The 24,402-nt window shown below is 40.8% G+C and overlaps 1 protein-coding gene across 8 annotated transcripts in view; it reads right to left on the bottom strand.

Moving 5' to 3' along the window:
• LOC110980560 (uncharacterized) overlaps positions 1–24,355 on the bottom strand; it is a 32,909-nt gene extending 8,554 nt beyond the window's left edge. The window contains exons 1-11 of one of the 8 annotated variants that reach the window (XM_087144628.1): positions 24,234–24,355; positions 19,954–20,038; positions 18,267–18,404; positions 15,900–16,187; positions 14,249–14,398; positions 13,671–13,811; positions 13,098–13,181; positions 10,453–10,518; positions 7,913–8,023; positions 7,577–7,657; positions 5,818–6,018 (exon numbers count right to left, since the gene is read on the bottom strand). In XM_087144628.1, the coding sequence (XP_087000754.1) occupies positions 5,818–6,018; positions 7,577–7,657; positions 7,913–8,023; positions 10,453–10,518; positions 13,098–13,181; positions 13,671–13,811; positions 14,249–14,398; positions 15,900–16,187; positions 18,267–18,404; positions 19,954–19,992 (1,299 nt within the window). In that variant the 5' untranslated portion in view covers positions 19,993–20,038; positions 24,234–24,355. Of the gene's footprint in view, positions 1–5,817; positions 6,019–7,576; positions 7,658–7,912; positions 8,024–10,452; positions 10,519–13,097; positions 13,182–13,670; positions 13,812–14,248; positions 14,399–15,899; positions 16,188–18,266; positions 18,405–19,940; positions 20,039–20,459; positions 20,664–24,233 lie in introns of those variants that run through there. The other 7 variants (XM_087144634.1, XM_087144639.1, XM_087144642.1 and 4 more) reach the window with 7 other exon arrangements.
• Positions 24,356–24,402: the final 47 nt, after the last annotated feature.

Raw genomic sequence — 24,402 nt, 5'->3', positions numbered from 1 at the left:
CCACAACCTTCAAGGCCAAGGCCGAGTCTTTGCCATTCGAGGCCAAGACCGAAGCCACAGTCTCCATAGCCGAGGCCAAGGCCTGTTATTACTTATACACGTTTAACATAACTACTTTTGGCTCTGTTGACTGGCACGCAAGATTCATCTGGACCCAGCCAAATAGCCCCAATTATTGTTGTCTAATAAAAGCAACCAAGGGCTGTGTTTCACCGATTAAATTACTTTCAGTTTTAACAATGTAAACAACCTGGTAAACAAACCTGAATGAGCTTGGACTTTCAACAAAGTAAGAGTACGGTCCCCCACCATCACAAAAAGAGAAAAATATAAACATTTCAATTGCTCTCAATACATACAATTCCCCACAAAATAATTTCTCAGTAATTCCGATTATGAAAACAAGATTGCAAGAAGGTAAGGCTTAAATGCAAGCTATAAATTCCCCCCCCAAAAAAAAATCAAGACAGTTTACAGATAGTCGCACAATTGCTTAAAAAGTCCTGCCACCAAATACATTTGTGAGTGAATGGAGTGATATTTCAACAAAAATGAAAGAAAAAGTCAGGAGTACTCCCAAAAATGATAATCAGTCGTTTTCCTAGTTCCAGATCGCAAAAAAATTATTTAGTCAGATTACAGCTAAAAGATATCCTCAAATTCTGGTGAGATGTAGTCAGTAGTCCGCCTTGTTTGTTGGAATACTACCAAATATTTTCAGTATCTTAGCTGGACTTACAGGATTGACAAAAGTGATGAGGACACTTTTTCTAGTTCTGGATTGGTTTAACCAATTCCAGATTGCGACAAAATCTTTTTCACAAATAAAAAGTATCCTAGCGCAAAATCCAGTTTGCAGCCAGAACCATTGTAATAAGCTGATTTTCTAATGAAGAAGTTCTAAATTTAGAGAAAACTATTTCACAAATAAGAATACCAATGAACTAAACTGTAGAGCTCGCATAAATTTTGACTGGACTTTTTCAGCTGTGCAGCAAGCTATCAACAATACTATTTCCCATGCCGCACAGTTGACGAATCCATTACGTATACATGTCTGCTACATCTGTGTAGTTGAGTTTGCAACGTACATGTATTAATGCACGATCCGAAACTAGGACAAAATATGCATTCAGTTTTTGGCCAATTTTAAACAAACAGAAACTTTACAAGTCATTTTGATTAAACAGACATACAATGTAGATGCAAAAGTTCATATGACTGTTGGATATGAAAAAAGTATTTGGAATCATAAGTGGTGAGTAACCTATCACCCTGTACATTTTTGTCGATTTTTGGGCTCCCATGATTTTTTAAAACGTTGAGAAAATGTAAAAGGGCGAATTGGAATGTTGGCCAAAATTTAATTTCTAGAAATTTTCTGAGATCAATTTTTGTACACCAAGAAGCTTACATTTCATCTTTTAAGCAGACCTTGTCTTAGACTGTAGAACTGAAGAACAACACGACAAGAGGTACATGAAGGTTTTTATTTCAAAGGATCCAGAACTAGGAAAAATCTGGAACTAGGAAAATGATTTTACATGTAATCTCTCTTTAAAAAGGACTAAAAATGGCACTTTATTCAAACCATGAATATATAGCATATAAAAAGACAGTCTGTGACCACCCCACCCTGTACACAGTGGCACATGCGAAGCTATCGCATGCAAATTGGTATGTTGACCGGCCATCGTACGTGCACGCCCAGTGCCAACCGTTTGGGAAATAACAGTGCACTTTCAAAGACTACACGTAACCTAATTCATGCAACACAAAAGCTATCCTTTTCATGAAGCAATCAATGAAAATAACAATGTTCCCTAGGAATAAAACTATTTAGCTGCATAGCGCCATTAGGGAGTAGACTCTAGGTACCATACCATGTGTTTGTACTCAAAATGATCCATGCACATGCATGTCACAAGTACTTTGTCACAATAAATTTTTTGGGGAAAGTAAAAGCTGAGAAAACTGACTAAAAACGGGCGGCTTTGAACCGGCCTCAATTGATTCTTCGAGTCCAGAGGGTTCCGAGGCGAAGGCCAAGAGGGAGTTATTGGATAGCGAGGCCGAGGCCAATACTTTGAAAAACTGGCCTCGAGGCCGAGGCTGGTCTCGAGACCTCCAACACATTAGTTCTCTAAATACTGGTTAGTGAAAACTACATGTACATATAAATTTGTGGTATGGAGCTGAGTGTTAACCTTTCTTTGACTATTAGACAAAGGTTTGATGCCAAGCTCTTCACAAGTGCTGCTAAACAAAAGGAGGAAAATAAATTTTATTTTCTATTCAGTCTACATAATTTAGTAGCTTAATCCCAAAACAGAGCAATCACACCAAAAAAATAACTCATTCAAGAAAATATTCCAAGCAAATAACAAATGTCCAAACCAGAGTCTGTTTAGTATATAGTACATGTACATGCATACCAATGGGTTATATTTACAAGCTAGGGCCCCCTGCTACATGTATGTGGCATTCAAGACATCAGGGCCCCTGACAGGTAGGTTCTTTTTATGGCACAATTCATGAATATTCATGACACGTACCAGCAGCAATATGAAAACCTTGCTTTCTTGATTCTCACAGGTACTTCATTGTATGAATGATGAACATCATTTTGTTGTTTTTCTTTCCACACCCAGAGATGTACCAGCAGGAATGCAGGAGTTTGTCTGAGGTCATTAGACATGCTTCAAAACACAAGAGGACAGTCCGTCTAGTCATAAGAATAGTTATGGTGGTGGGTGTAGGAAGCCATGTCTGAATCAAGTAGCTGGAAATGGGAAGAATCAGGGTGTCTTGGCAAGTGAATGCAGACACTAATCAGCTAGCAAAAAAACACTACTTTCTGGTCCATGTAATGTTTACAGCAATCTTAAGTTTTTGAGTATTTGTAATGCTGTGGCCGTAGGTTACTGATGTCACATCATCAGTTATGATTCTACCAAACAGGACTTGGGTGATGGGAGATACCTGGTCTCTCCTCATTAATTGCATCTAAGGGGAATGCAATATGCTGTTGCCCATGCATTTGAGTGGGTAATTTGGGGAATATCCTTTGTACGTTTGGTTTGGCTTTGATGGTTAAACTCAAAGGTATGGTTCCTAGCCAGATTAAAGTCTACACCAAGAACTACAGCCCGTCATAATGACAAATCCTGTAGTTCTTAGGGTAATTAAAGTCAAGATTTGTTCTTTTGGGTGGAGTGGCCAATTATTCTTGGAGGACAACACCATTTCATACTCTGTATTTTAATGGAAATGCAGGTGTATCATAATTAACAGCCCATTTTGTTTGTGCTATTGTGCACTGTAGACGTTCTTCCACATCTTGAACAGGATTCAATTTGTGATATGTTTCAAAGACCATGAGCCTGCTGGTCATATGGCACAGTTACAAGGTCATAGAGATTAGTTTCCACTGTCATGAATGTCACTCCTCATTCTCAAGTGGACTAAAATTGTATGTATCAAAATGTATGGTATATGCATGTACATGTAGCATATTCGGCAAAGCTATTCATATACGTTTTATAACCTAATGAAAGCAACTCACATGTGACAAAGTTGTGGTAAAAAGTTAGCTCTACTGTGACAACGAGGAATACATGTTAATATATTCTTTCCTAAAGCTAAAGCACACTACATGTGTATATGTACATGTATTCCCTATGAGCCCAACACCATACAATGCTATTCATATACATGTTTTATAACCTCATGAAAGCAACTCACATGTGACAAAGTTGTGGTAAAAAGTTAGCTCTACTGTGACAACGAGGAATAAATTTTAATATATTCTTTCCTAAAGATAAAGCACACTACATGTGTACATGTACATGTATTCCCTATGAGCCCAACACCTTACAATGCAGCAACCTATCAGAATGATACTGGGAGATTCGTATGTTTACAGGTAGCAAAAACAACCACAGTCAAATACAGGTTCCAGGCATATCATCCGATGATTACCTGAACATTGCCAAGACAAAGAACAGTTGTTCATCTCACAGTCTGCCGATCTGAATACCAGTGTTGTAGTCGAGACCATCACAAGACCAGACACTAGACCAGACGCAAGACCAGACACAAGACCAGACACAAGACAAGACACAAGACCAGACACAAGACCAGTTGCAAGAACAGACACAAGACCAGACACAAGACCAGACACAAGACCAGTCGCAAGACCAGACACAAGACCATGCACAAGACCAGTCGCAAGACCAGACACAAGACCAGAGACAAGACCAGTCGCAAGACCAGACACAAGACCAGACACAAGACCAGTCGCAAGAACAGACACAAGACCAGAGACAAGACCAGTCGCAAGACCAGACACAAGACCAGACGCAAGACCAGTCGCAAGACCAGACACAAGACCAGACACAAGACCAGTCGCAAGAACAGACACAAGACCAGAGACAAGACCAGTCGCAAGACCAGACACAAGACCAGACGCAAGACCAGTCGCAAGACCAGACACAAGACCAGACACAAGACCAGACACAAGACCAGACACAAGACCAGTCACAAGACCAGTCGCAAGACCAGTCGCAAGACCAGACACAAGACCAGACACAAGACCAGTCGCAAGACCAGACACAAGACCAGTCGCAAGTAACAGGGTGAACAATGATAAAGGAATGCTTTTGTTGCTGTTCAGTTGAATAGCTTGTGGCTTGAAATCAGACTAGGGTCTTGTGTGGTCTTGTGAGGGTGTTAAGTGATCTCGACTACAACACTGCTGAATACCCTTGATCTGAGTGCCTTGCCTGCATGCACGCACCCTCCAACTGTTGCCTCATATCCTAGTGTTGATTCATGACAATGACCTAGATACAACTAAACACCTCCAGATGGCCAGACAGGATTTTCTGTGCATTATCTAACTAAAACTCCCCTTGCTCATTGTAATCAACATATCATTTCATGAACAGATTGCTTTTAACAAGTAGATATGCGCAATTGTTGTGCCAATCTATAACACAAGTCGCAATCTCAGATATGATATGATCAGATATCTCAGATATGACCAGGACATGGCTTACGTCACGTCCTTCTTACACAGATACATCGAGACATTCAATCCCTGTTAGCAGAGGATGCTAAAGAAAAGCAGTTCTATGTTAATTTGAGTATGGCTTCAAAACAGGAAGACACCAAAATGAAATGGGTGGCCATCTATGTTTACAAGTCTATTATTAATGGGGGAGGATTTGTATAAATTGCTTCACTTTGTCAGGAAATATCAGGGGGTAAGAGAGAGCTGGCCGGGAGGCACAGGTGCAGCCACATGAAATGGTCAGCAGAGACTGGTCAGTTTTTCATCCTCACGGGTGAGGCTTTTAACAGCCACAGATTGCATTTGGGTAACGGGGAGGCTCCAAGCTAAATACAAATGGAGAGAGCTGGCCAGGAGGCACAGGTGCAGCCACATGAAATGGTCAGCAGAGACTGGTCAGTTTTTCATCCTCACGGGTGAGGCTTTTAACAACCACAGATTGCATTTGGGTAACGGGGAGGCTCCATGCTAAATACAAATTCTGATAAGTGTCAAAAGAAAGGCCACTTTGCTTGAGAATGTGAGGAGATTTTGATAACAATTAAATGGGAATACTGAGAAAATGGTTTGCCACCTGTGATCTAATTAAATGTAAGTAAATGATGGAGCCCGACACTACACAGTGATGCAAAGAGGATCCTGATCATACATGTAGTTTGGTTGACAATGTTTGAACTCATTGCATTTGGCATCCACATAGAAACACTATTTTACCACGAAGGGATATGTAAGAGATACCTTACCCCTCGCTTACGTTGTTCTTTCTTCCTCCCTCCTGCATTGTCAACATCCACTGCTCCTCGATTACGTTGGTTTCGTCTACCCCTATCCTGCCGATTTCCCCTAGGAGGTCTCTCGTGTTGTGGGTCAGCACCGTAGCGAGCAGGATCATCCAGAAAGCTATAGACTGACTTGGAGGGCGGATTGACTGTTCCAGCAGCTTTCTGCAGGGGAAAACATTGTGACATGACTGCATTCAGCATCAACTGAATCTAGGAATCAAGATGTGAACATTTCTACAAATTTAATATTGATTCAAATAGCAGCATCTCTAAAAGTTCAGAGCAAGGAAAAATTTGGTGACTGAAGAATTGTGATCTCTAAGCTAACTGCTCATTTAAAATACACATGCTCAAGAACGTGATAAGTTCTTGATGTCTATGATGACACACTGACCCAACAGTGAACATCTGTGTGGTTTCACTTTCAACCAATCAATGTAATTAAACAAAAACCAATTGTCAGTTCAGAGAACTGACTCAAATGTGACTTTAAGCTGCAAACTCCTCTTTTGCCGCGGTTCTTTCTGGCTGGGCTTTCATTGTGCATAAAAGCCAGGCATGAATGGATGGGGGCCACACAGTCAAATGCATGTCACGCAAGATGACTGGGAGTGATCAAATTGGTAACTTCACTGCAAAGTCTGGAAAAGTGTTCCACTCCTTGGTTGTAAAACTATTGAGATGGAAAAGTGGAACTTGGTTGCTGCTGGTCTTAGAGTGACAAAGGCCTTGTCAAGTCAATGGGGTCAGTTACTGGTCACTGGGTATATCTTTTTTTCTACTAGTCATCTTAGCTTTTGTTTATTCAATCTTTTGGACTGCACCACTGTACGTGGCTATGGTGAGGATAAGAAAATAATAACAGAGTACAGCAACTTGATATGACCTGTTTGAAGATTTGAACACATACTAGGAGAAGTCATTTCCATGAAGATTCCAAGTCATTTATCAAATAGCTGGAGTTGCCCAGTCTCAGCCTGCATTGCCTACCTCACTCTCCAAGGCTTCTCCTAATGCTGCAATTTCAGGCTGGAGTTGCCCAGTCTCAGCCTGCATTGCTTACCTCACTCTCCAAGGCTTCTCGTAATGCTGCAATTTCAGGCTGGAGTTGCCCAGTCTCAGCCTGCATTGCTTACCTCACTCTCCAAGGCTTCTTGTAATGCTGCAATTTCAGGCTGGAGTTGCCCAGTCTCAGCCTACATTGCCTACCTCACTCTCCAAGGCTTCTCCTAATGCTGCAATTTCAGGCTGGAGTTGCCCAGTCTCAGCCTGCATTGCCTACCTCACTCTCCAAGGCTTCTTGTAATGCTGCAATTTCAGGCTGGAGTTGCCCAGTCTCAGCCTGCATTGCTTACCTCACTCTCCAAGGCTTCTCGTAATGCTGCAATTTCAGGCTGGAGTTGCCCAGTCTCAGCCTGCATTGCCTACCTCACTCTCCAAGGCTTCTCCTAATGCTGCAATTTCAGGCTGGAGTTGCCCAGTCTCAGCCTGCATTGCTTACCTCACTCTCCAAGACTTCTCCTAATGCTGCAATTTCAGGCTGGAGTTGCCCAGTCTCAGCCTGCATTGCTTACCTCACTCTCCAAGGCTTCTTGTAATGCTGCAATTTCAGGCTGGAGTTGCCCAGTCTCAGCCTGCATTGCTTACCTCACTCTCCAAGGCTTCTTGTAATGCTGCAATTTCAGGCTGGAGTTGCCCAGTCTCAGCCTGCATTGCTTACCTCACTCTCCAAGGCTTCTCGTAATGCTGCAATTTCAGCTTCTACTCTGTCAAAATTCTCCTTCCGCTTTTCTTCACATTCCTGAAAACAAATTGACATAATATCAGCCAAATGATAGGATGTAGTTGGCCTTTAATCAAAATCCAAATGTAGTTGTGCACTTCATAGCCCATCTGCTCACGTTATTAATGTTGTTTTCATTCATTTGACCTCAAACCAGAGTTTGCGTTTTCCTAGAATTGGTACATGTAATTCATCTTTTATCTCATAATTTATTTTCAAACCGAGGTACTTGCAATGCATTGTTTTAAGAGATACATAGCATCAGGATATGACCTTTCTCTTGACATCTTCTCTGGTCAACCTGACTATCCTTCCTCGGCCTCTCCCACTGCTACCGGTACCAACCGGTTTGCTTGGTTCATTGTCCACAGAAATTGTCAGATCCTGAAACAAACAAAAACAATTCAACCTCAACTGGTAATGAAGACCAGCTACAGCCGAACGATAACACAACACCCTGCTTATACAGAGGAAAATGTAGGTCCCAAGTCTGTGTTATTTGTTGGGCAACATTGATCATACAAGATTATTTGTTGAAGTTCCAATGCCCTTATTATGAAGGTGTTTGACTGAATTAACACCATTCTCCATATGGCAGAAATACAATGTATGAAGCTGGGACATCTCACACTAATGACAACAACAATCACTTTGTGAAGAACTCAAAACTAGCTCAAAACTTGTATTTTTCATTGGGCATGTGCACTGCTTAAATCAAGGCATGTTTATATACAGAATGTTGGAAATTAAATTGACATTAGAAAATCTTGTAATCTACTCCCATTAAATGGATGTTTAATAACAGAGATGTAATGTATAGAAAACCATGCTCAATTAGTGTATACATCATTGAGTATTAGTTCAATGTAAGTCACTGAAACACAGTAGAATGGCTTCCAAGCTGAGCGCTATTCCAAATGGTTAAACGCTGCTAAACCTCACCAGCTCTTCATGCATCTGAGGTTAACGAACTTGGCTCAACATTATTGAAGTACAGCTTACTATCCAAAAATATTCATGTAGGTGAATTTGGTCATTCTTCTTCAAGCAATAACTTCAAAGACAGACATTAACATTACTGTTGCAAAGTGAATCATTCCATTACTGAATCAAATAGGTACATTCAATTTACACACAAGACCCAAAATGCAGGTTAACTGAAATAAATCACAATGCTATGACGAGCATACTGGTAGCATGCTGAGGGAAAAAATACAATAAACGATTCATTTGTTTAACATTCTAATGACCTTTTTTGTCTATAACTTCCACAGAGTACCAAAGCATGACATCATTTGAAATAGGAAGTGTAGTGCAAATGAGTAAAGTACCCCGCATGTTAGACCATGTGTTGGTTGTTGCACTTCCACACACTTAACTGTGACCATTACATATCACTTCGGTACTCTATAGAGGTGCAAATTAATTTTGCCTCCACACACATCATGGCAAAACTCTGAAGTACACGAAAGTTTCTTTGAAGCACTATGTTTTGGCTTTCTAAACCAATCATCGTTTTCAGAGGTAGGCTTACAGCAAACAGTAGAGTTGGACCATCATGGCTTTTTAGAAACTTGCAATGAAATGGAAATGGAAAGCTTGACAGTGAAAAAGTGCCCATGAGAATTGATGACCTCAGAGTAAGAGAGGCTAGCCTGTAGTAATTGTGGTCATTCATTCTTTGTATAAACTTCCTGATTGTATACAGTAATTGAGAGGTCTGACTGGTGGAATTAATGAAGTAATACCAAGGTAATCATCTGGTATCTCAAAGGGATACTACATAAAGCAACCTCTCTAAATGCTCTTGGTTTTTGGAGGCTGGTTAGGTTATAAGAGGGAAGATGACACCTTCAATGCAGATCAAGTACTTGCTTGTACCTCTTCCTTAGTATTACAATTAATTATTAATGTTTACCACACAATAACTCTCAATTAATAATTACAGGTTTGCCTGTGACCAAACAAGTGGTATACTGAAACAGAAACATGCAGTTAATACATAAATTGGACCACCACCATGCACTTGGTAACATCAGAAGCCACTCCATGCCTCAATGTAAACCAACAAGGTTACCACACCTGACCATGCAAGTCAGCAAACATCCCATAAATGAATGGGATAAAGAAAATGACCAATCATAGTCATGGAAAAGGTATGCAATACTCCCTATCAGTGTGCATGCGGTTAGTACACCAGCAGCATTGTCATATAATGTGCAAGCGTTAAAGCTGGCCACTGGATTGGATTTATTTATGTCATCATTTTTGTTATTCAAGAAGTACTTTACCAGAGTCCTCTTTGGAGAAGAAAAGAAACTTTGATTTCTGGAGAGCAGACTAGGTATTCAGGTAATGGCCCACACCCTGGCTCTTGTATGAGGCCATTTTGGTTTTGCAACTACACATACCCACGTCAAGATTTGACAGTTTAAATCTTTGAGATGAAGCAATGTAGAAGAAACCAACAAATTAAGAAGTACTTGTTTTGCATTAAATGCCAGATTTCACAGACAGAACATTGCACTGTGCTTCAAGTTGACGGTTGTTTTTCATGCTACAACTTTTGTGTACAAGGTATTTCTTTTCTCTCCCTAATGACATAATGTTCTCCACATTGACTCGTGGAAGTTTATTTCTTATATTTATCCCAGTTACAGCTTGATGTCATCTGAGGTGAAAAATGCATGGTTGAGCTGACTGCTCAAAAAAGAACACTGGCCAAGCAAAGTATAGAGACAAAATTGAGCTAACAAGCAAACAATGGTCAGTGGATGGGTGAATTAAGAACAGCCAATGTCCAAGCAGTATACCTCTTTGCGTTCACCCCACATCACCACTTTGCGTTTCACCTTGGGCTCTCGTTCCACCTTGTCATTCTGAAATGTCACCATCAAATTCTGCTCAACAGGACCCCCACATAAACACACAGACAGACACCCAGGGGTGGGGACAGGGGCAAGATTAAAGAAAGGTATGACATGCAGGGGGTATTCAGGGAAGGAGGCATACAACTCCATAAACAGCCACACATACATCATGGTAAGAAGGGAAGGGAAGATGGATAAAGGATGGTGGGGACAGAAATCAGAGAACAAAAGCTGTCAACAAGTCATGCGATGAAATGTAAATGGAACCGAAAAACAGACATTTGGTGTATAACTATTGCACTGTATTACACAATGTCTGAATAAATCCCTGTTATCTGATTGGAGGACTGCTGATCACATCACTGATTATTTGTTCAAATGCACATTGCAGCGCAACCATGGTGATGGAATGTTCCATTCCACATGGCAACAGATCAATCAACCCTTTTCCGCTGATCCATTTGCAAGGTCACACTTTTTGTGACGCTACATTGCAGATCTTATGAGACAAAAGGGTGGTGCGGGGATATATTCAGATACACAGAGCTATTTTTAAGGATTTATAAACAAGTAAGGCCAAACAAAGTAATAGTTATGCTTCCAGTTACCCGCTCCAACCTAGCAAATCGTGCCCACCCTAAATCTTTTCATTGAAAAAGAAATAAAAATAAAAAATACCGTTGCCGACCCTTGTGCTTATTTCAGGGGTGTGAAATCTCCATTTCTTTTGTTGGGCATGCCAAATTTCACTTTCCACTTTTTTGCCATCGACAAGCCAGATTTTGTTCCTTTTTCTTCTTTGTGCAAGTGCTGATTTTTCCTCTATTGATTTTTTCCTCTATTTCCTCCGTCTATTGACGCAATTGTCTGAAGAGGCTCTGACTTGGATACAATCTTTAACAAGACTAATCCTCAAGTTATGAATCTGCAGAAAAAACAGTGGATGGAAAATACACCATAGACCATCAAAATCACTCTTTAATTAAAAAAAATTCCCCACCCAATAATTTTTGACCCAAAAACTTTAGTAGAAAAAAAGATACTACCCACCCACCCACCCCTATTTTTTTTTCAATGTAATGGGAAGCACAGCTATTATTCTGTTTGACCTAATGAATATTACACCTTCATTCAAGCCAAAGAATATTTTCATTTGGTGAAAGGTGAAATTTGTCTTTCCCTTGCCCTTATCAACATCATGTATCATGTAGAGTCTATATCCTGGTAGTTATTGCATTTTGTAACTTTACATGGGTGTTGGATTAGTTCCACACCAATTTTTGAGTCTGACTTGCAAACACTGTTCATCTTCTAGCCACTAGGTCATGGTATGGCCACTTGGCAAGTAAATATAAGCATGTAAAATGGAGGTCAGAGATGCTGCAGTTGTTGGAATAAGGAGTAACTTTAACATCCTTTTACAGGCTTGACTCAATTGCGGTTTAATATTGGATTACCAAGGTTATGGGCCATATGAACATATATCAAATTGTAAATATTTCTTGAAGAAGAAAATATCAAATGAAGCTGTTAATGACTCCAGACAATGACGGAGTGAACAAAGTATTGGGGAGGGAGCTGTCTTTCAGATTAACACAACTGACAGGCACTGTTGCATGTACATGGAAAATAGAGTTCAACAATTACACAATAAATTAATACAACGCCTTACATTAATGGTTGAAATGGAGACAGCAAATGAACTTCATGTACATGCAATTTGCTGGGGAAAAAATCACACCTTTTGGTCTTGACACTGAACCCACTGCTACTATGAGTACTTTAACCCAACCCCTCAGCATTTTGTCTAGAACGCTGACTCAACCCGTCAAATTCCAACACCCTTTCACTGCTGGATGGGGTGTACGTTCTCAACCCACCAGATTCCAACAGTCCATGTGCTGTATCAGTGCACTGCCTAACAAACTCCAACAGGCAGTAAACTGTTGGGTTTTGGCTGAGTGGGGAAACTTGGTCATATACTATGTATAAGGAATGGGAACACAGTGCACTAATCCCTTCAAGATCTAACAACTGCAGGGCTATACAAAATTGTATTTGTTTTGGGGCGGCTCAGATTTCTTTGCTTTCTTTGACTTTTCTTAAAAAAGCAAGCTAGAGTAAGCTGTTCTACTCCTTAAGTACAGGTACATGACCAAATGACCCCCATTTGTTCACAGGCAGCACCAGCAGCACCATTCATTAAACACCCAGCAGCAAGTACTGGGTATTACCAACCATCCCCACTCAGTCAAAACCTAACATTGTTACAGCATCTGTACGGTACTCATCCTGTCATAACCCAACACTTTATGTAGTAAGTTTCATATGTTCACAGAACTCAACCTATCAAATTTCAACACACTCTGTTGTTGTAAATTGATGCCATGGGGAACATAAGCAACTCTGTAAAATCCAATTAAATAAAAAAAATCAACATCTGGAAGTCTTGCTGGAGCTCACATGAACCACATCAAACAGAAATGACTCATTCTTGAATATACTGGATTCTATGGGGCTGGGGATGAGCGACAACTTCTAACAATCCCAATTCATCCTGTTTACGCACTGCTTCTAGCAATACAAACCTCTTTCTTAGGTTTTGATGTTGTGTCTTTGGGAGGTCCTCGCCGTTGGCCCTCTCTTCTCTGACTAGCTGGGCCTCTTGATACCTGAAAGAAAGTTAAAGAAGATAGTTCCTATCACAAACTGTTCACAAAGCAGTTGAGTTCCAAAAAAAAATAAATCAACTCAATTGCTGTTGAGGATTTTAAAATTTCTTACACTGAGGTACATGTACAACCATCTACTCAGGTCTTAATATGCAGGTGCCTTCTCCACTAGTTGATCAACATTGGATAGAGTAATGAAAAAAACTTAGGACTACCACTGCTTGAGAGTCAAACAGTCAAAGAATGTTAGTAAATCCTTCCAACTTTTCTCCCAGTCTACATCTTTAAACCTTTCAGACTTCTTAATTATTAAGATCACCAAGTCTGAGATGAGAAAAATATGTACACCCTGGGAAAGGTTGCTTTATCTCAACAGGTTTTTTTGCCACATTAAAATAAAAAATTGTCACTACTGCCCTAAATGACTAGTAAGTCTTAATTTCAGCAAGTTATTTCAGAATGATTTCAAAGCCAAGCTCAGGTTCACACCTCCATAATTTCTCTGGATACCACAAGCTTGATGTCCCCTTGACACTGTTTCAGGATGGCATAGACATCATTCAAACTTTTATTTTGCACATTGGTGTCATTAATTTCAAGCAGCAAGTCACCTGAATGTAAACGTCCATCCTAAATAAAAACAAAACAAACAATCAACAATACATTACAATGAAGAACAATTGGAAAACATGAGAAGAATCCAATCTACCAGAGCATATTATGTCTAGCCAGCTATTTGTAACAGAGAAATCTTTAGGATCTGCCAGTCAAAAATGCTTTCTTTAGCACTAACCTTGGATTCTATACCAAGCAATGCAATGTTTCATTTTTGCCTATGATCTGATGATATAATTATATCTTTGCCTAAATGATGTTCAAAACCCCCAATTCTTATGTGCCGACAGGTGCACATTGAAGGTTGATGCTTTCCATAATTCCAACATTATTTCGGAGGGCAGACATAAAATGGTAAAACTCGCCTTCCAAAGGTGTACCATGGTGCTCTCGCTAGGTCAAGCACAAAGCAAACTTCAAATCTCAGCAAAGCAAATTATCAAGAGTCTTACCTTCCCGGCTACCCCATCTGGCAAGATAGTTTTGACTGTCACTCCGACACCAGGAAAGTTCATGACACCAAATCCAAGTCCAGTGCCTTCTGTGTGTAGGTCAATCTCTATGACCTCAGAATGTGACTTGACTGAGCTGGGCTCTGAAGCCTAAAGCAGTAATGAAAAGACAGTCAACCCTCAAGTTTCAAGAATGCTCTTGAGCTAGTAATATTTTAACATTCAAAACTTCCCGAGGTTTCGTCTTGAGAACCTTCAGGCATCCACCCTCAATCCAGCAGTGTTTAGAACTAACACATACATGTACACGTAAGAACGATGTGCTCCCTTGAAATGGCCCCTTACACAGGCTGAGCATGTTATGTAGCATACATGTACATGTAAGAACGATGTGCTCCATTGAAATGGCCCCTTACACAGGCTGAGCATGTTATGTAGCTTACATGTACACGTAAGAACGATGTGCTCCATTGAAATGGCCACTTACACAGGCTGAGCATGTTATGTAGCATACATGTACACGTAAGAACGATGTGCTCCATTGAAATGGCCCCTTACACAGGCTGAGCATGTTATGTAGCATACATGTACACGTAAGAACGATGTGCTCCAATGAAATGGCCCCTTACACAGGCTGAGCATGTTATGTAGCATACATGTACACGTAATAACGATGTGCTCCATTGAAATGGCCCCTTACACAGGCTGAGCATGTTATGTAGCATACATGTACACGTAAGAACGATGTGCTCCATTGAAATGGCCCCTTACACAGGCTGAGCATGTTATGTAGCATACATGTAACAGGAAAGTAAGCAGGTTTCCAATTGGTCCATTTATCTCCCTGATAACTGAAAGGAAGGAGTGGGAATTGGGCGAGAAGAGCACTTGATTTGTTGGATGTGTATCATCAAATATTAATAATCTTTGCTAAATGCTGGCTATACTTACTGTTTGACAAACATACAAATGTGCAAAGATGCAAAAGTTTTTAAAAGATTTAGCGAAACACAGGTGATATTTATCATTTATGCAAATGAGGTGGTACTGTATAGAACTCAATCTGGATTCTTGCTTTTAGCTCAAAAGAGTGACAGAAATTTAACCCAGATGAGCTAGGGAAGGGGGGAGATTCCACCTCCCTCCTCAACATTTTTTCCGATATCGCCACAGTGCATTTTTTTTCAGGAGCTGATCTCAGAGGAGTTTTTAGAGTAACTCTTTTCAGTCATTCTGACACCAATTTTGTGAAATCAAACATACCGTTCTTGCATACCCTACATTTCCACTGAAGTGCTCAATGCACATGGGCTGGTACGCTTGTAGCTTTGAACTTCCACTGTCCATAACAACAAAACTACATGTCGGATTGACTTAAAACTTCACATATTGATAATGAGTGCCAACTTTCAAAAAAATTGAGCGTGGCAGTTAAGGGGGGGGGATAGAATCCCCCTTCACCCACCTGGCTGTGGGATGGGCCAAAATAACCCAGGTCTTGAAGGATTAAGCCATAGTAAATAATGACTCCAAGATAATGAGTTTACAGCTCTGAATGTAAACTCCAAAGCTCTTTAACTGGTAGATGTAAAGTTTGACTTGTGAACTCAAGAGTCGAGAATCAATCACTTAAGAAGAGTCTGTCACTAACCCTCTGAGGAACATCTGGTTTCCCTTTGGCTCCTCTCCTCCCTGCATCTCCTTCCCTAGAGTCCTTCCATCCCATTCTTCCCTGGTCCCCTCCACCTCCATCCTCCTCCCCGTGTTTGTCAGTGGATGATGCCAGTGATGCTGCCCCACTGTCTGATGATGGGCTGGCCGACTGCTGTACAGGGGAGTTCATGGCTTGGTCTGGAGGTGGTGTTTGGCTCATGTGTGATGAGGGGCTTGAGACGGTGCTTCCGTCATGTGATGCTTGTCGTTTGTCTTCTTCAATTTCCTGTCACAAAAATTGCAAATTCCATCAGATGTGAGCACAAAAACTTCAAGGCTATGATGAGGGTGGTAATGAGAACAGATTTTATTGTTAGAAAAAGAGATTTCTATACAAGAAAACTAGGACAATGGTAACAGAAAGAGACGAAATTGAAATCAATGAGATTGACATCAGATTCATAATGCTGAAATGCAAACCGTGCCCCGTTCATTGCAGTCATGCAATCCAACAATCCTATTTAAATGGGTTTTGGCAATGTACAAGTACTTGTTTTAATTTAGAGAACCCCTCATTTCAGCATGCACCTGCTCTGAACTTGGTAAGTACAAAGACAGTGGGAAATGTACACATACCAGTATGGAAATACCTGGAATGTGGGACAGCACTTAATGGAATACAGTTCCAATATCCATACCAAAGGGTGACTAACCTTCACATAGGGGAGGGGTTTGTTTAGAAAATGACCAGCATTTCCCCTGAAATCCAAAAAATCCTGTAGTGGCTGGACTACACATTCGGATATTGACAAACATTCTGGGCAATTTTTGATATGCATGACTACAGCAACAAGTTTAAGGTCATACTGAAGTCAACTACATGTACTTACATGTACGTATAGTCACAATGCCTAAAAATTGGTTCTCAATATGACACGATCTACCGTTTCTTTCTGCTGCCTGTTAATGAACCATACACCTTCCCCATCAGAAGAATGTACCAACCAACACTCCACATGATTCAATAAGCACTGTCGATATTGGCCGATACCGATATATCGTATTTTTTGTATTCGATATTACTGATATGTCGAATTTTATCATTTAATTTTCAAGGTATTATAACAGGTGTGAATTGCTGGAAAACTGTTCTAAGGGTACACCTCTACACTGTAATGCTGTGATCCAATTCACTTTGGCGACAAGTTCTTGCGTCCTTATTGCATACGTTGCCTTCATGGCATGGGATACATGCTGCTGTGTATAGTGATATTGTCAACAAGTGATGCTAGTCTACGTACATTTGGTTAGCAAACAATTTTCTGTTTTGGAGGATAAATTTTGTGATATTTTCGAGGCAAAGTGTATGCGAATTATTGAGTGCGAGACTGAGATAGTAACTGAAATTATTCTTCAAATGTCGCCGTATAAGCTGCCCAGAGTATAAGCTACAGGAACTTTTTCACTCAGTGCGAGAACCAACTTAAGCTGTGGCTTATGGAAAATTACAGTAATGTGACGATGCACTTTTGTATTTTTAATGAATTCTCAGTAGCGATATTTTCGATATATTTTTTAATATCGATGTTTTCAAAGTTTCAATATATTTCTCCAAAATCTGATATTTTCGATATATTGATATTACCAAATAACTAAAACATCGGCAATATTGATATCAAACCCAAACCCATATCGATATATCGACGGTACTTACGATTCGAGCACACTCTTTTCATCTATGAGAAAAGTATAACAATTGCTCCACTAATTTGGAACAATAGTTGCATTTTATGTACCATGATTGCAGCCACAATCATCCAATTTTTTTTTTTCATTCAAAACATACACCGTCCAATTTGACCAACACTGCCGAGGGCCAAACATACACGTAAGCCAAATGTATACATGCGTGCATGCACCAGAAACAACCACATTAACTCTAATCTCTAATAACCACAGAAAACAAGATCTAGTAGCACGAATAAAGATTAAAAATCATGCATTTGTTTGAATCATGCCTGCATATACTGGGGATTTTGAGAGCTGATCATTTTGTTAGCTGATTTCCACAGTTGTTTTATATTCTAGGAAAAGCATACTCCATATGATTTGCAATTTTCAAAAGATTGGAACTTTGAAGTAAGACTGAGACTCATTGAGTAAGCTGCTATGGCCAGTTCCAGTCCTGAGCGAAAAGGACCCAAGTGACTAGATAAGAAATGCAAGTTGCTGAAGGGAAAATATTTGATAGAAGCTGAAATGAACGAAGCAAAGCAACTCAAAAATGTGAATGACAGGAACGGAAGAAGTTGTGTACAAAATTATGAACACAACTTTCTTCAAAAAAAAATACTAGCAGAATTACCTGATGTCTGCGCATTCTTTCCTCATTCTTCCTCTTAATGCTATCAATCTTGGACTCCAGCACCAATTCCTTTTCCTCTTTGCTCAAGATATCCAGCAAGGTGAAATTGTCTACAATCTGGGACAGATCTTGCCGTAGCTGTGATTGATGAGGTGTGAACAACAGTGGGACAGCCAATCCCCCCCCCACCCGGCAACAAATGGTTGAGTTGATCAAACCGCAGCCAATGAGAATTTGGTGATTTTTGGATAAAATCACAAAGAATTTAGGGTACATGTATGCCCATAGCAGTGCAAAGTACATGTATGACAGTGATGCCCGCAAATGAAGGAAGCGTGGATGGACAAAAAGGCGAACAAATAGCATGACAAGCACAGAACCAAGACAGGAAGGGAACAGAGGGAAAGAAATAAAAGAGCAGTCAGTTTAATGATGCAATCTTGAGGTTTCTAAATGTAATTCATGATTACATGTTCAAGTGCATGTTCCACCTTTTACCATTCAATCTGTACCTGCTAAATGTTCATTTGTTCCAAACATCTACATCCAAAAATTCAGGCCTTTTTCTATGGAACAGAATTTCAAACTTAAGTATCTACACGTACATGAATGTATGGAAGTGCACTTGATTAAATATTACTACATGAGGGTCAGTATTAAGAAGGCCAGATTCAGAAATACGAAGGAAAAAAAAAAGAAATTTGATGGTCAATGAGTACTGCACATGTACCCCGGTACATGAATCTCATGCAAAATGAGCTCATACATGTAGTACAATATGTAATGTACATGTACCAAACAAGGAAAGGTACAATGCACAACGTACATCATAAGTGACATTGCCCTTTTAAAGTCACCCAAACTAACAGCCCAAGTAACAAAAGCAACCAGTAACAAGCCACAGCTGAATGCTTTCTGTATGCCACCCTGACCAAAGGAATATAATGTATGGTGGCATTATACCGGTAGCTCTTTTCAGCCCAGTTAAGAATCAGCTCAGTTCAGAATTTACCCCCAAATACAAAAGCAAACGAAACAAACTAATGCACCTTTGACTACCATCTTCTGGTGTTAAAGTTGAGTTACCTCAAAGCAATGTCAGGCCATCTATTCTCAGAGTCATTTAGAGAAAATGATGACCAGACACACCTCCAGTTAAAGCTACACATGGAGTGATGTAATTAGGCAGCTGTTTATCCAGGACTCAAGAAGGCATTCCTTTATCACTATCCATCAAGTTACTTGTCACCAGACTTACATGTATAAATATGATTTGACATGTGTTCACAGTTCTTGATTTTCTTGAATTTGCAAGGGCATATAGCAAATCCACATTCCCATGGGAAAAAGTCCAAGGCCAAGAAAGTTGCTTATTTGAGGGAGCTCCATACACATCTACATGTAAAAGGTGCTCCAGGAAGTTAGCCAAATTAGGTCTGCTCTAACTAGGCAAGATGCTATCAAACCTTGAGAAAGTATGAACCAAACTTTAGAAGAATTGCAAGTGGATCTAAACAATTACTACTGATTTCAACCACCAAAACGGTATACATGTACACGCATGCACCAAGAAAACAGACCAACACCTCACAGCATTTCGCACTACAAAGCTGCATAGCTTAGACCCTGTATTCACCATTCCTACACTTGAAACAAACAAAGCATATTAACTACCTTTCATCCTTACCTGGTTTGAGGCTACCTCAAGATGAATATTGCTGGACATTGTCAGTTAGGGGAATGAGCAACATAAAGGCACACAGAGCTGATGGCTACAGAGAAGTGAGAATAAAAAATATGGATGGTTAGAATGACAAGCAGTTCCTTATTCAATGAGGTGATTGCAAGTGATTGCCAAAACGGACCAGGGTGACCTGACTGCTTCTGATCATTCGAATGCTCAGTAACCTTGTACTGATGTATGATGAGTCATTAATGCTATGCAAGCAATACAAGGTACAGTAATGTATGCAATGCCATCATCTGGTTAAGGTTGGAAGTTTAACCCCTTCACGCCGGGACGTGTTAAGACATGCCGTAAAAATTGAGATCCTCAGCCCGCTTTTCAGCTATTATTCTCGGCCCACACTCGAGCGAACACAGTGAAAGAAGGCAGACCCTGGCTCTTGTGTATGGTAATTGGTCTTTGTGTGTAGCCCAAAAATGAAAAGACCGAATTTGCATCATAATTACCAGCTTCACAATAGTCCCCACTTTGAAAAGAGGCAACGGGAATGTGGAAGCTTGAGTAGAGCCGCATGCCACCGAACAATCAGCCTTTTCACTGTGTAATTCAAAGCGTGCAGAGCACGCTGGGAACAAACCGAGAATTTGCAGTTTGGCAGATGGCCTTTGTGGCCAAGCGAGGCTGGAATTCTTGGAGTCGGCTCTCGGAAAGAAATTCCCGCCAAGAAGGGGTTAACTGTTTCTGTAGGGGAGGATATATGTTTGTATATCTCAGTTATCAAAGATAAATGTAACCGATGCCATGTCAACTTTTTACCCTATACATACCCTGTATGTTGAGACCACATGTATAGTAGAAAGGATTTCATTTAACACAATAGCCAGTGCCCTGTATTAGTATGCATTCTACACTACATGTACAAAAGTGATGGTCCATAAAACCACTCATGTCCACAGATCACTACATGTAAACGTGTGAGTAGACATATGTGTGGTAATTGATACTCAATGATCCTATTCAGTGAAAGTTGCCTGTAATTAACAAAGACCAATTCATTAAGTCCAGAGTCTGGTGTAAAGACAACATGGACTGTCCATAGGACTAACAGAGAATCCACAAACATGTCAATAGGTACTCTGCATCAGGGAGGTTGGTTTGAAGAACAGCTGGACTGCTGCTTAATGGCACGCAGAAGCGTTGCGTCAGCGCGCAACTTAATAACACTGAAATTCTTTGTATTTTAGGATCATTCCGTCGTATCCTGTGTATTATGGTACCGGTCCATGAAAAGAAAACCTTCAGGTAGATACATTCGTAGAACAATTTAAAGGATGATTTTATTTAAGATTGGAATTACACAGATTAAATGTACGATACGATAAGATTGCATGAGTGATTGCTAATGTAGACATACATGTAGATTTGCTTTCAATTGACAAGATATCTCTTATAGTCTGGCTATCCGTAGAATACTTATTCCTGGTTTGTACATTCGATACATTAGACAAATCAGACTCAATTTTATAAATGTCAATGGTTTGATTTTCATTCTGCTTTCTGTTTGTTTTATTCATGACCAGCCCAGTAATTCTAGTTTTATTCTAATTACGGCGATATCTGGTTTAGCGACTAGTTCATTTGTATCAGACGTAGTTGAATATATTCTAGTAGAATGTCAATTAATGTTAATCTCTTCACTAGGGAAAGTGAATAGTTGGAGACTAATTGATTTGAGTTAGATTCCTAATTAAGTCCCCTTTCTGTTTCTGTGTTTCCAGAATGTTGTCGTTGTTCCTGTACGTCAAATAAAATAATTATACAGAAGCAGCCATTAGAAGATTCTGGCTTGTCTCGTGGTGATGTGGAGTCGCGCTTCTTGTCTGCACCAAAGTTCTGAAGGTTAGAAGTTCCAGTGAGAGTCGACTTAGCAAGCTGCTGATATTGTGGAACTACCTTATAGTTGGTGAACTTGAAGACGGCAACATGAGTTCAAGAGACGACGCTGGGAATGGGGAGGGCCAAGGAGGCCAAAACACTGCCGTCCTTGAAGATGCTCGAGTTGAAGAGCTAAGATAAAAAGGAAAATCTTGCGGGGAAAAATCACACGTGGTGTGACAGCATCTACAACTGCATGAAGACTCACCAAATCTTGGGCCGACAAAGAATTGGCTACTCTACAGACAGAATTTATGGATGCCAGTGACATTAATGCCGAGATGTTTGTGCTGCCTGGAGCGGCCTGCGAGAAATTGGAAAGGTGGGAGACTGAGCTGATTGAGAGCTTTTACGACTTCGAAGAGTCTGTTACGAAGTACTTTGAAGTTCTGAACTTACCGTCTCTGGCAAGTCCCTGACCGGAATCTTAACCCGGACAGCCTTCTTCAATTGACGAACAATTGCCGTAGGGTCCCCTATACCCAAAGCCAACTAGATAAGGCCCCTAGTTCGGTCACTCTCCCCTACCTAGGACATACCTCCCACTACATCCAGCGTATCCTGAACAAGCACAACATCAAGGTGTTCCACACAACCCCCCTCAAGATCCAAGGAATGCTGACTTCTCACAAGGACCGGCAAGATCCACACCGCCGACCAGGAGTATACAAGATCCCCTGCCAGTGTGGCAAAGTGCACATCGGAGAGACTGGTAGGGACCTCCCCACCAGGATCAAAGAACACAGAGCCCATGGCAGAAAGGGGGAATATGAGAAGTCAGCCATCATCAAGCATTCCCACACCGAAGACCACACCATCAACTGGGAAGAAGCCCACCTCATTGCTAGCATCGAACAGTGGTACCCAAGACGCATTAGAGAAGCCTTAGAAATCTCCAAACACCCCACCGTGCCTCTAGACATTGGATTCTCCATCAGCGACATCTGGCAGGCCCTGCTCACCTCCTGGTCTGATGGGTCCTCTATACCCTAGCCCCCCCCCACCACCATGGGTCTCCTATACCCAGGCAACCTTCCCCCGCCACAGCCCATGACCAACTGACATGCATCACCCAGGTGGATCCACCAGCTGCATCCTCGTTCCACCTGACTACACAGAAGGATCCGTCACAGTCCAGTACTCCCAGTCAGCTTATAAGCCCCACTCTATGTCGGCACCTCTTCAGTCTCCTGATGACGGACAGAGCATACTGTGCAAAACGTTGAGTTCCTCACGCTTCTTTTCAGAACCATACAGACTCACAAAGAGATCGTATCCTTGCATGCTGCTACCGCAAGCTTTCCACCTCAGAATACTCCTCTCTTGGAGGGCCCTGTTTGTGGGTCTAGAGACCTACTAGCCCTGCTAGTGTGGCATTGACACTTGCTACTGCTCCATCCTTAGCCACACATCAATATGCAATTTTCTGTCGGCGTGGTCAATCTTTAGCACACCCTCTTATAACCGTAGGCGTAAATTTTTTTGCATACACAAATGTTCCATAGTCTCTCCGCTTTCTAATGACACATTATTTGAATGGTTTCACTTTCAGTCTTTTTGTCTTTACCTATTCAATCTCACGGTCTCACTCTGACCATAGCTAGACCTACATTTGTGTACTGTAGGTCTATGGTCTGACACACCATCTTTAAATTAAAATATGTCTGTTGAACTTAATGACACTTGACCCTGGCCCGCAGATGGCTGTTCTATGTCAAGACATATCTAATATACAACTGCAGTCTCACCGCACCGATCAGACTGAGCAATATTTGCAGGCCTGGTTAAGTTTATTTTTTGTAGAATTGAAGCAAATGGAACAGGCATCTGTAGGCCAGGGTCAAGTGACGTAAAGTTCAATAGACACATTTTAATTTAAAGATGGTGTGTCAGAGTGGGACCGTGAGATTGAATGGGTACAGACAAAAACACTGGAAAATATCAGAATGTGAGTGAAATCATTCAAATAATGTGTCAATAGAAAGCGCAGAGACTAAGGAACGTTTGTGTGTGCAAAAAAATTTGCGCAAGAGGGTGCACCGAAGATTTGACCACGCCAACTGAAAATTGCAAGTACGGATGTGTGGCTAAGGATGGAGCAGTAGCGAGTGTCCGTGCCACACTAGTGGGGCTATTGTCTGATTGTTTAGGCCTAGGCTTAAAGTTGCATCATATAATATATAATGTTGTACGTCTGTGTGAAAGCTGCTTAATGCAGCATAGTGTGTGAACATTTGGGTCCCACTATCAGCTGCAAAAATAATGAACTGAAAGAAACCATGTCCAAACAAAGCACGAAAAAAGTACACAGATATTATTAAATAAAGCTAAATTCTGTGCATTACCATTACCGATGCCTGCTGGCCCTACGTGCATGTCAAATACTACATACAGCGCCCACAGTTTACAAGTTACCACCTGACTAATCCTGTGCACTACTTCATGAACGGAGCTTTGCGCAGGGAACCACCCCACTCCACCCGAACACTAATTTTTAGTAAGCTGCTCTCACTT

Source organism: Acanthaster planci, linkage group LG01 (assembly GCF_054643075.1).
Source record: "Acanthaster planci isolate LZ-2023a linkage group LG01, COTS_SCS, whole genome shotgun sequence".
In the NCBI taxonomy this organism is placed as follows: Eukaryota; Metazoa; Echinodermata; class Asteroidea; order Valvatida; family Acanthasteridae; genus Acanthaster; species Acanthaster planci.
Note: the sequence above shows the minus strand (reverse complement) of the source record. Positions and strands in the feature narration are given on the sequence as shown.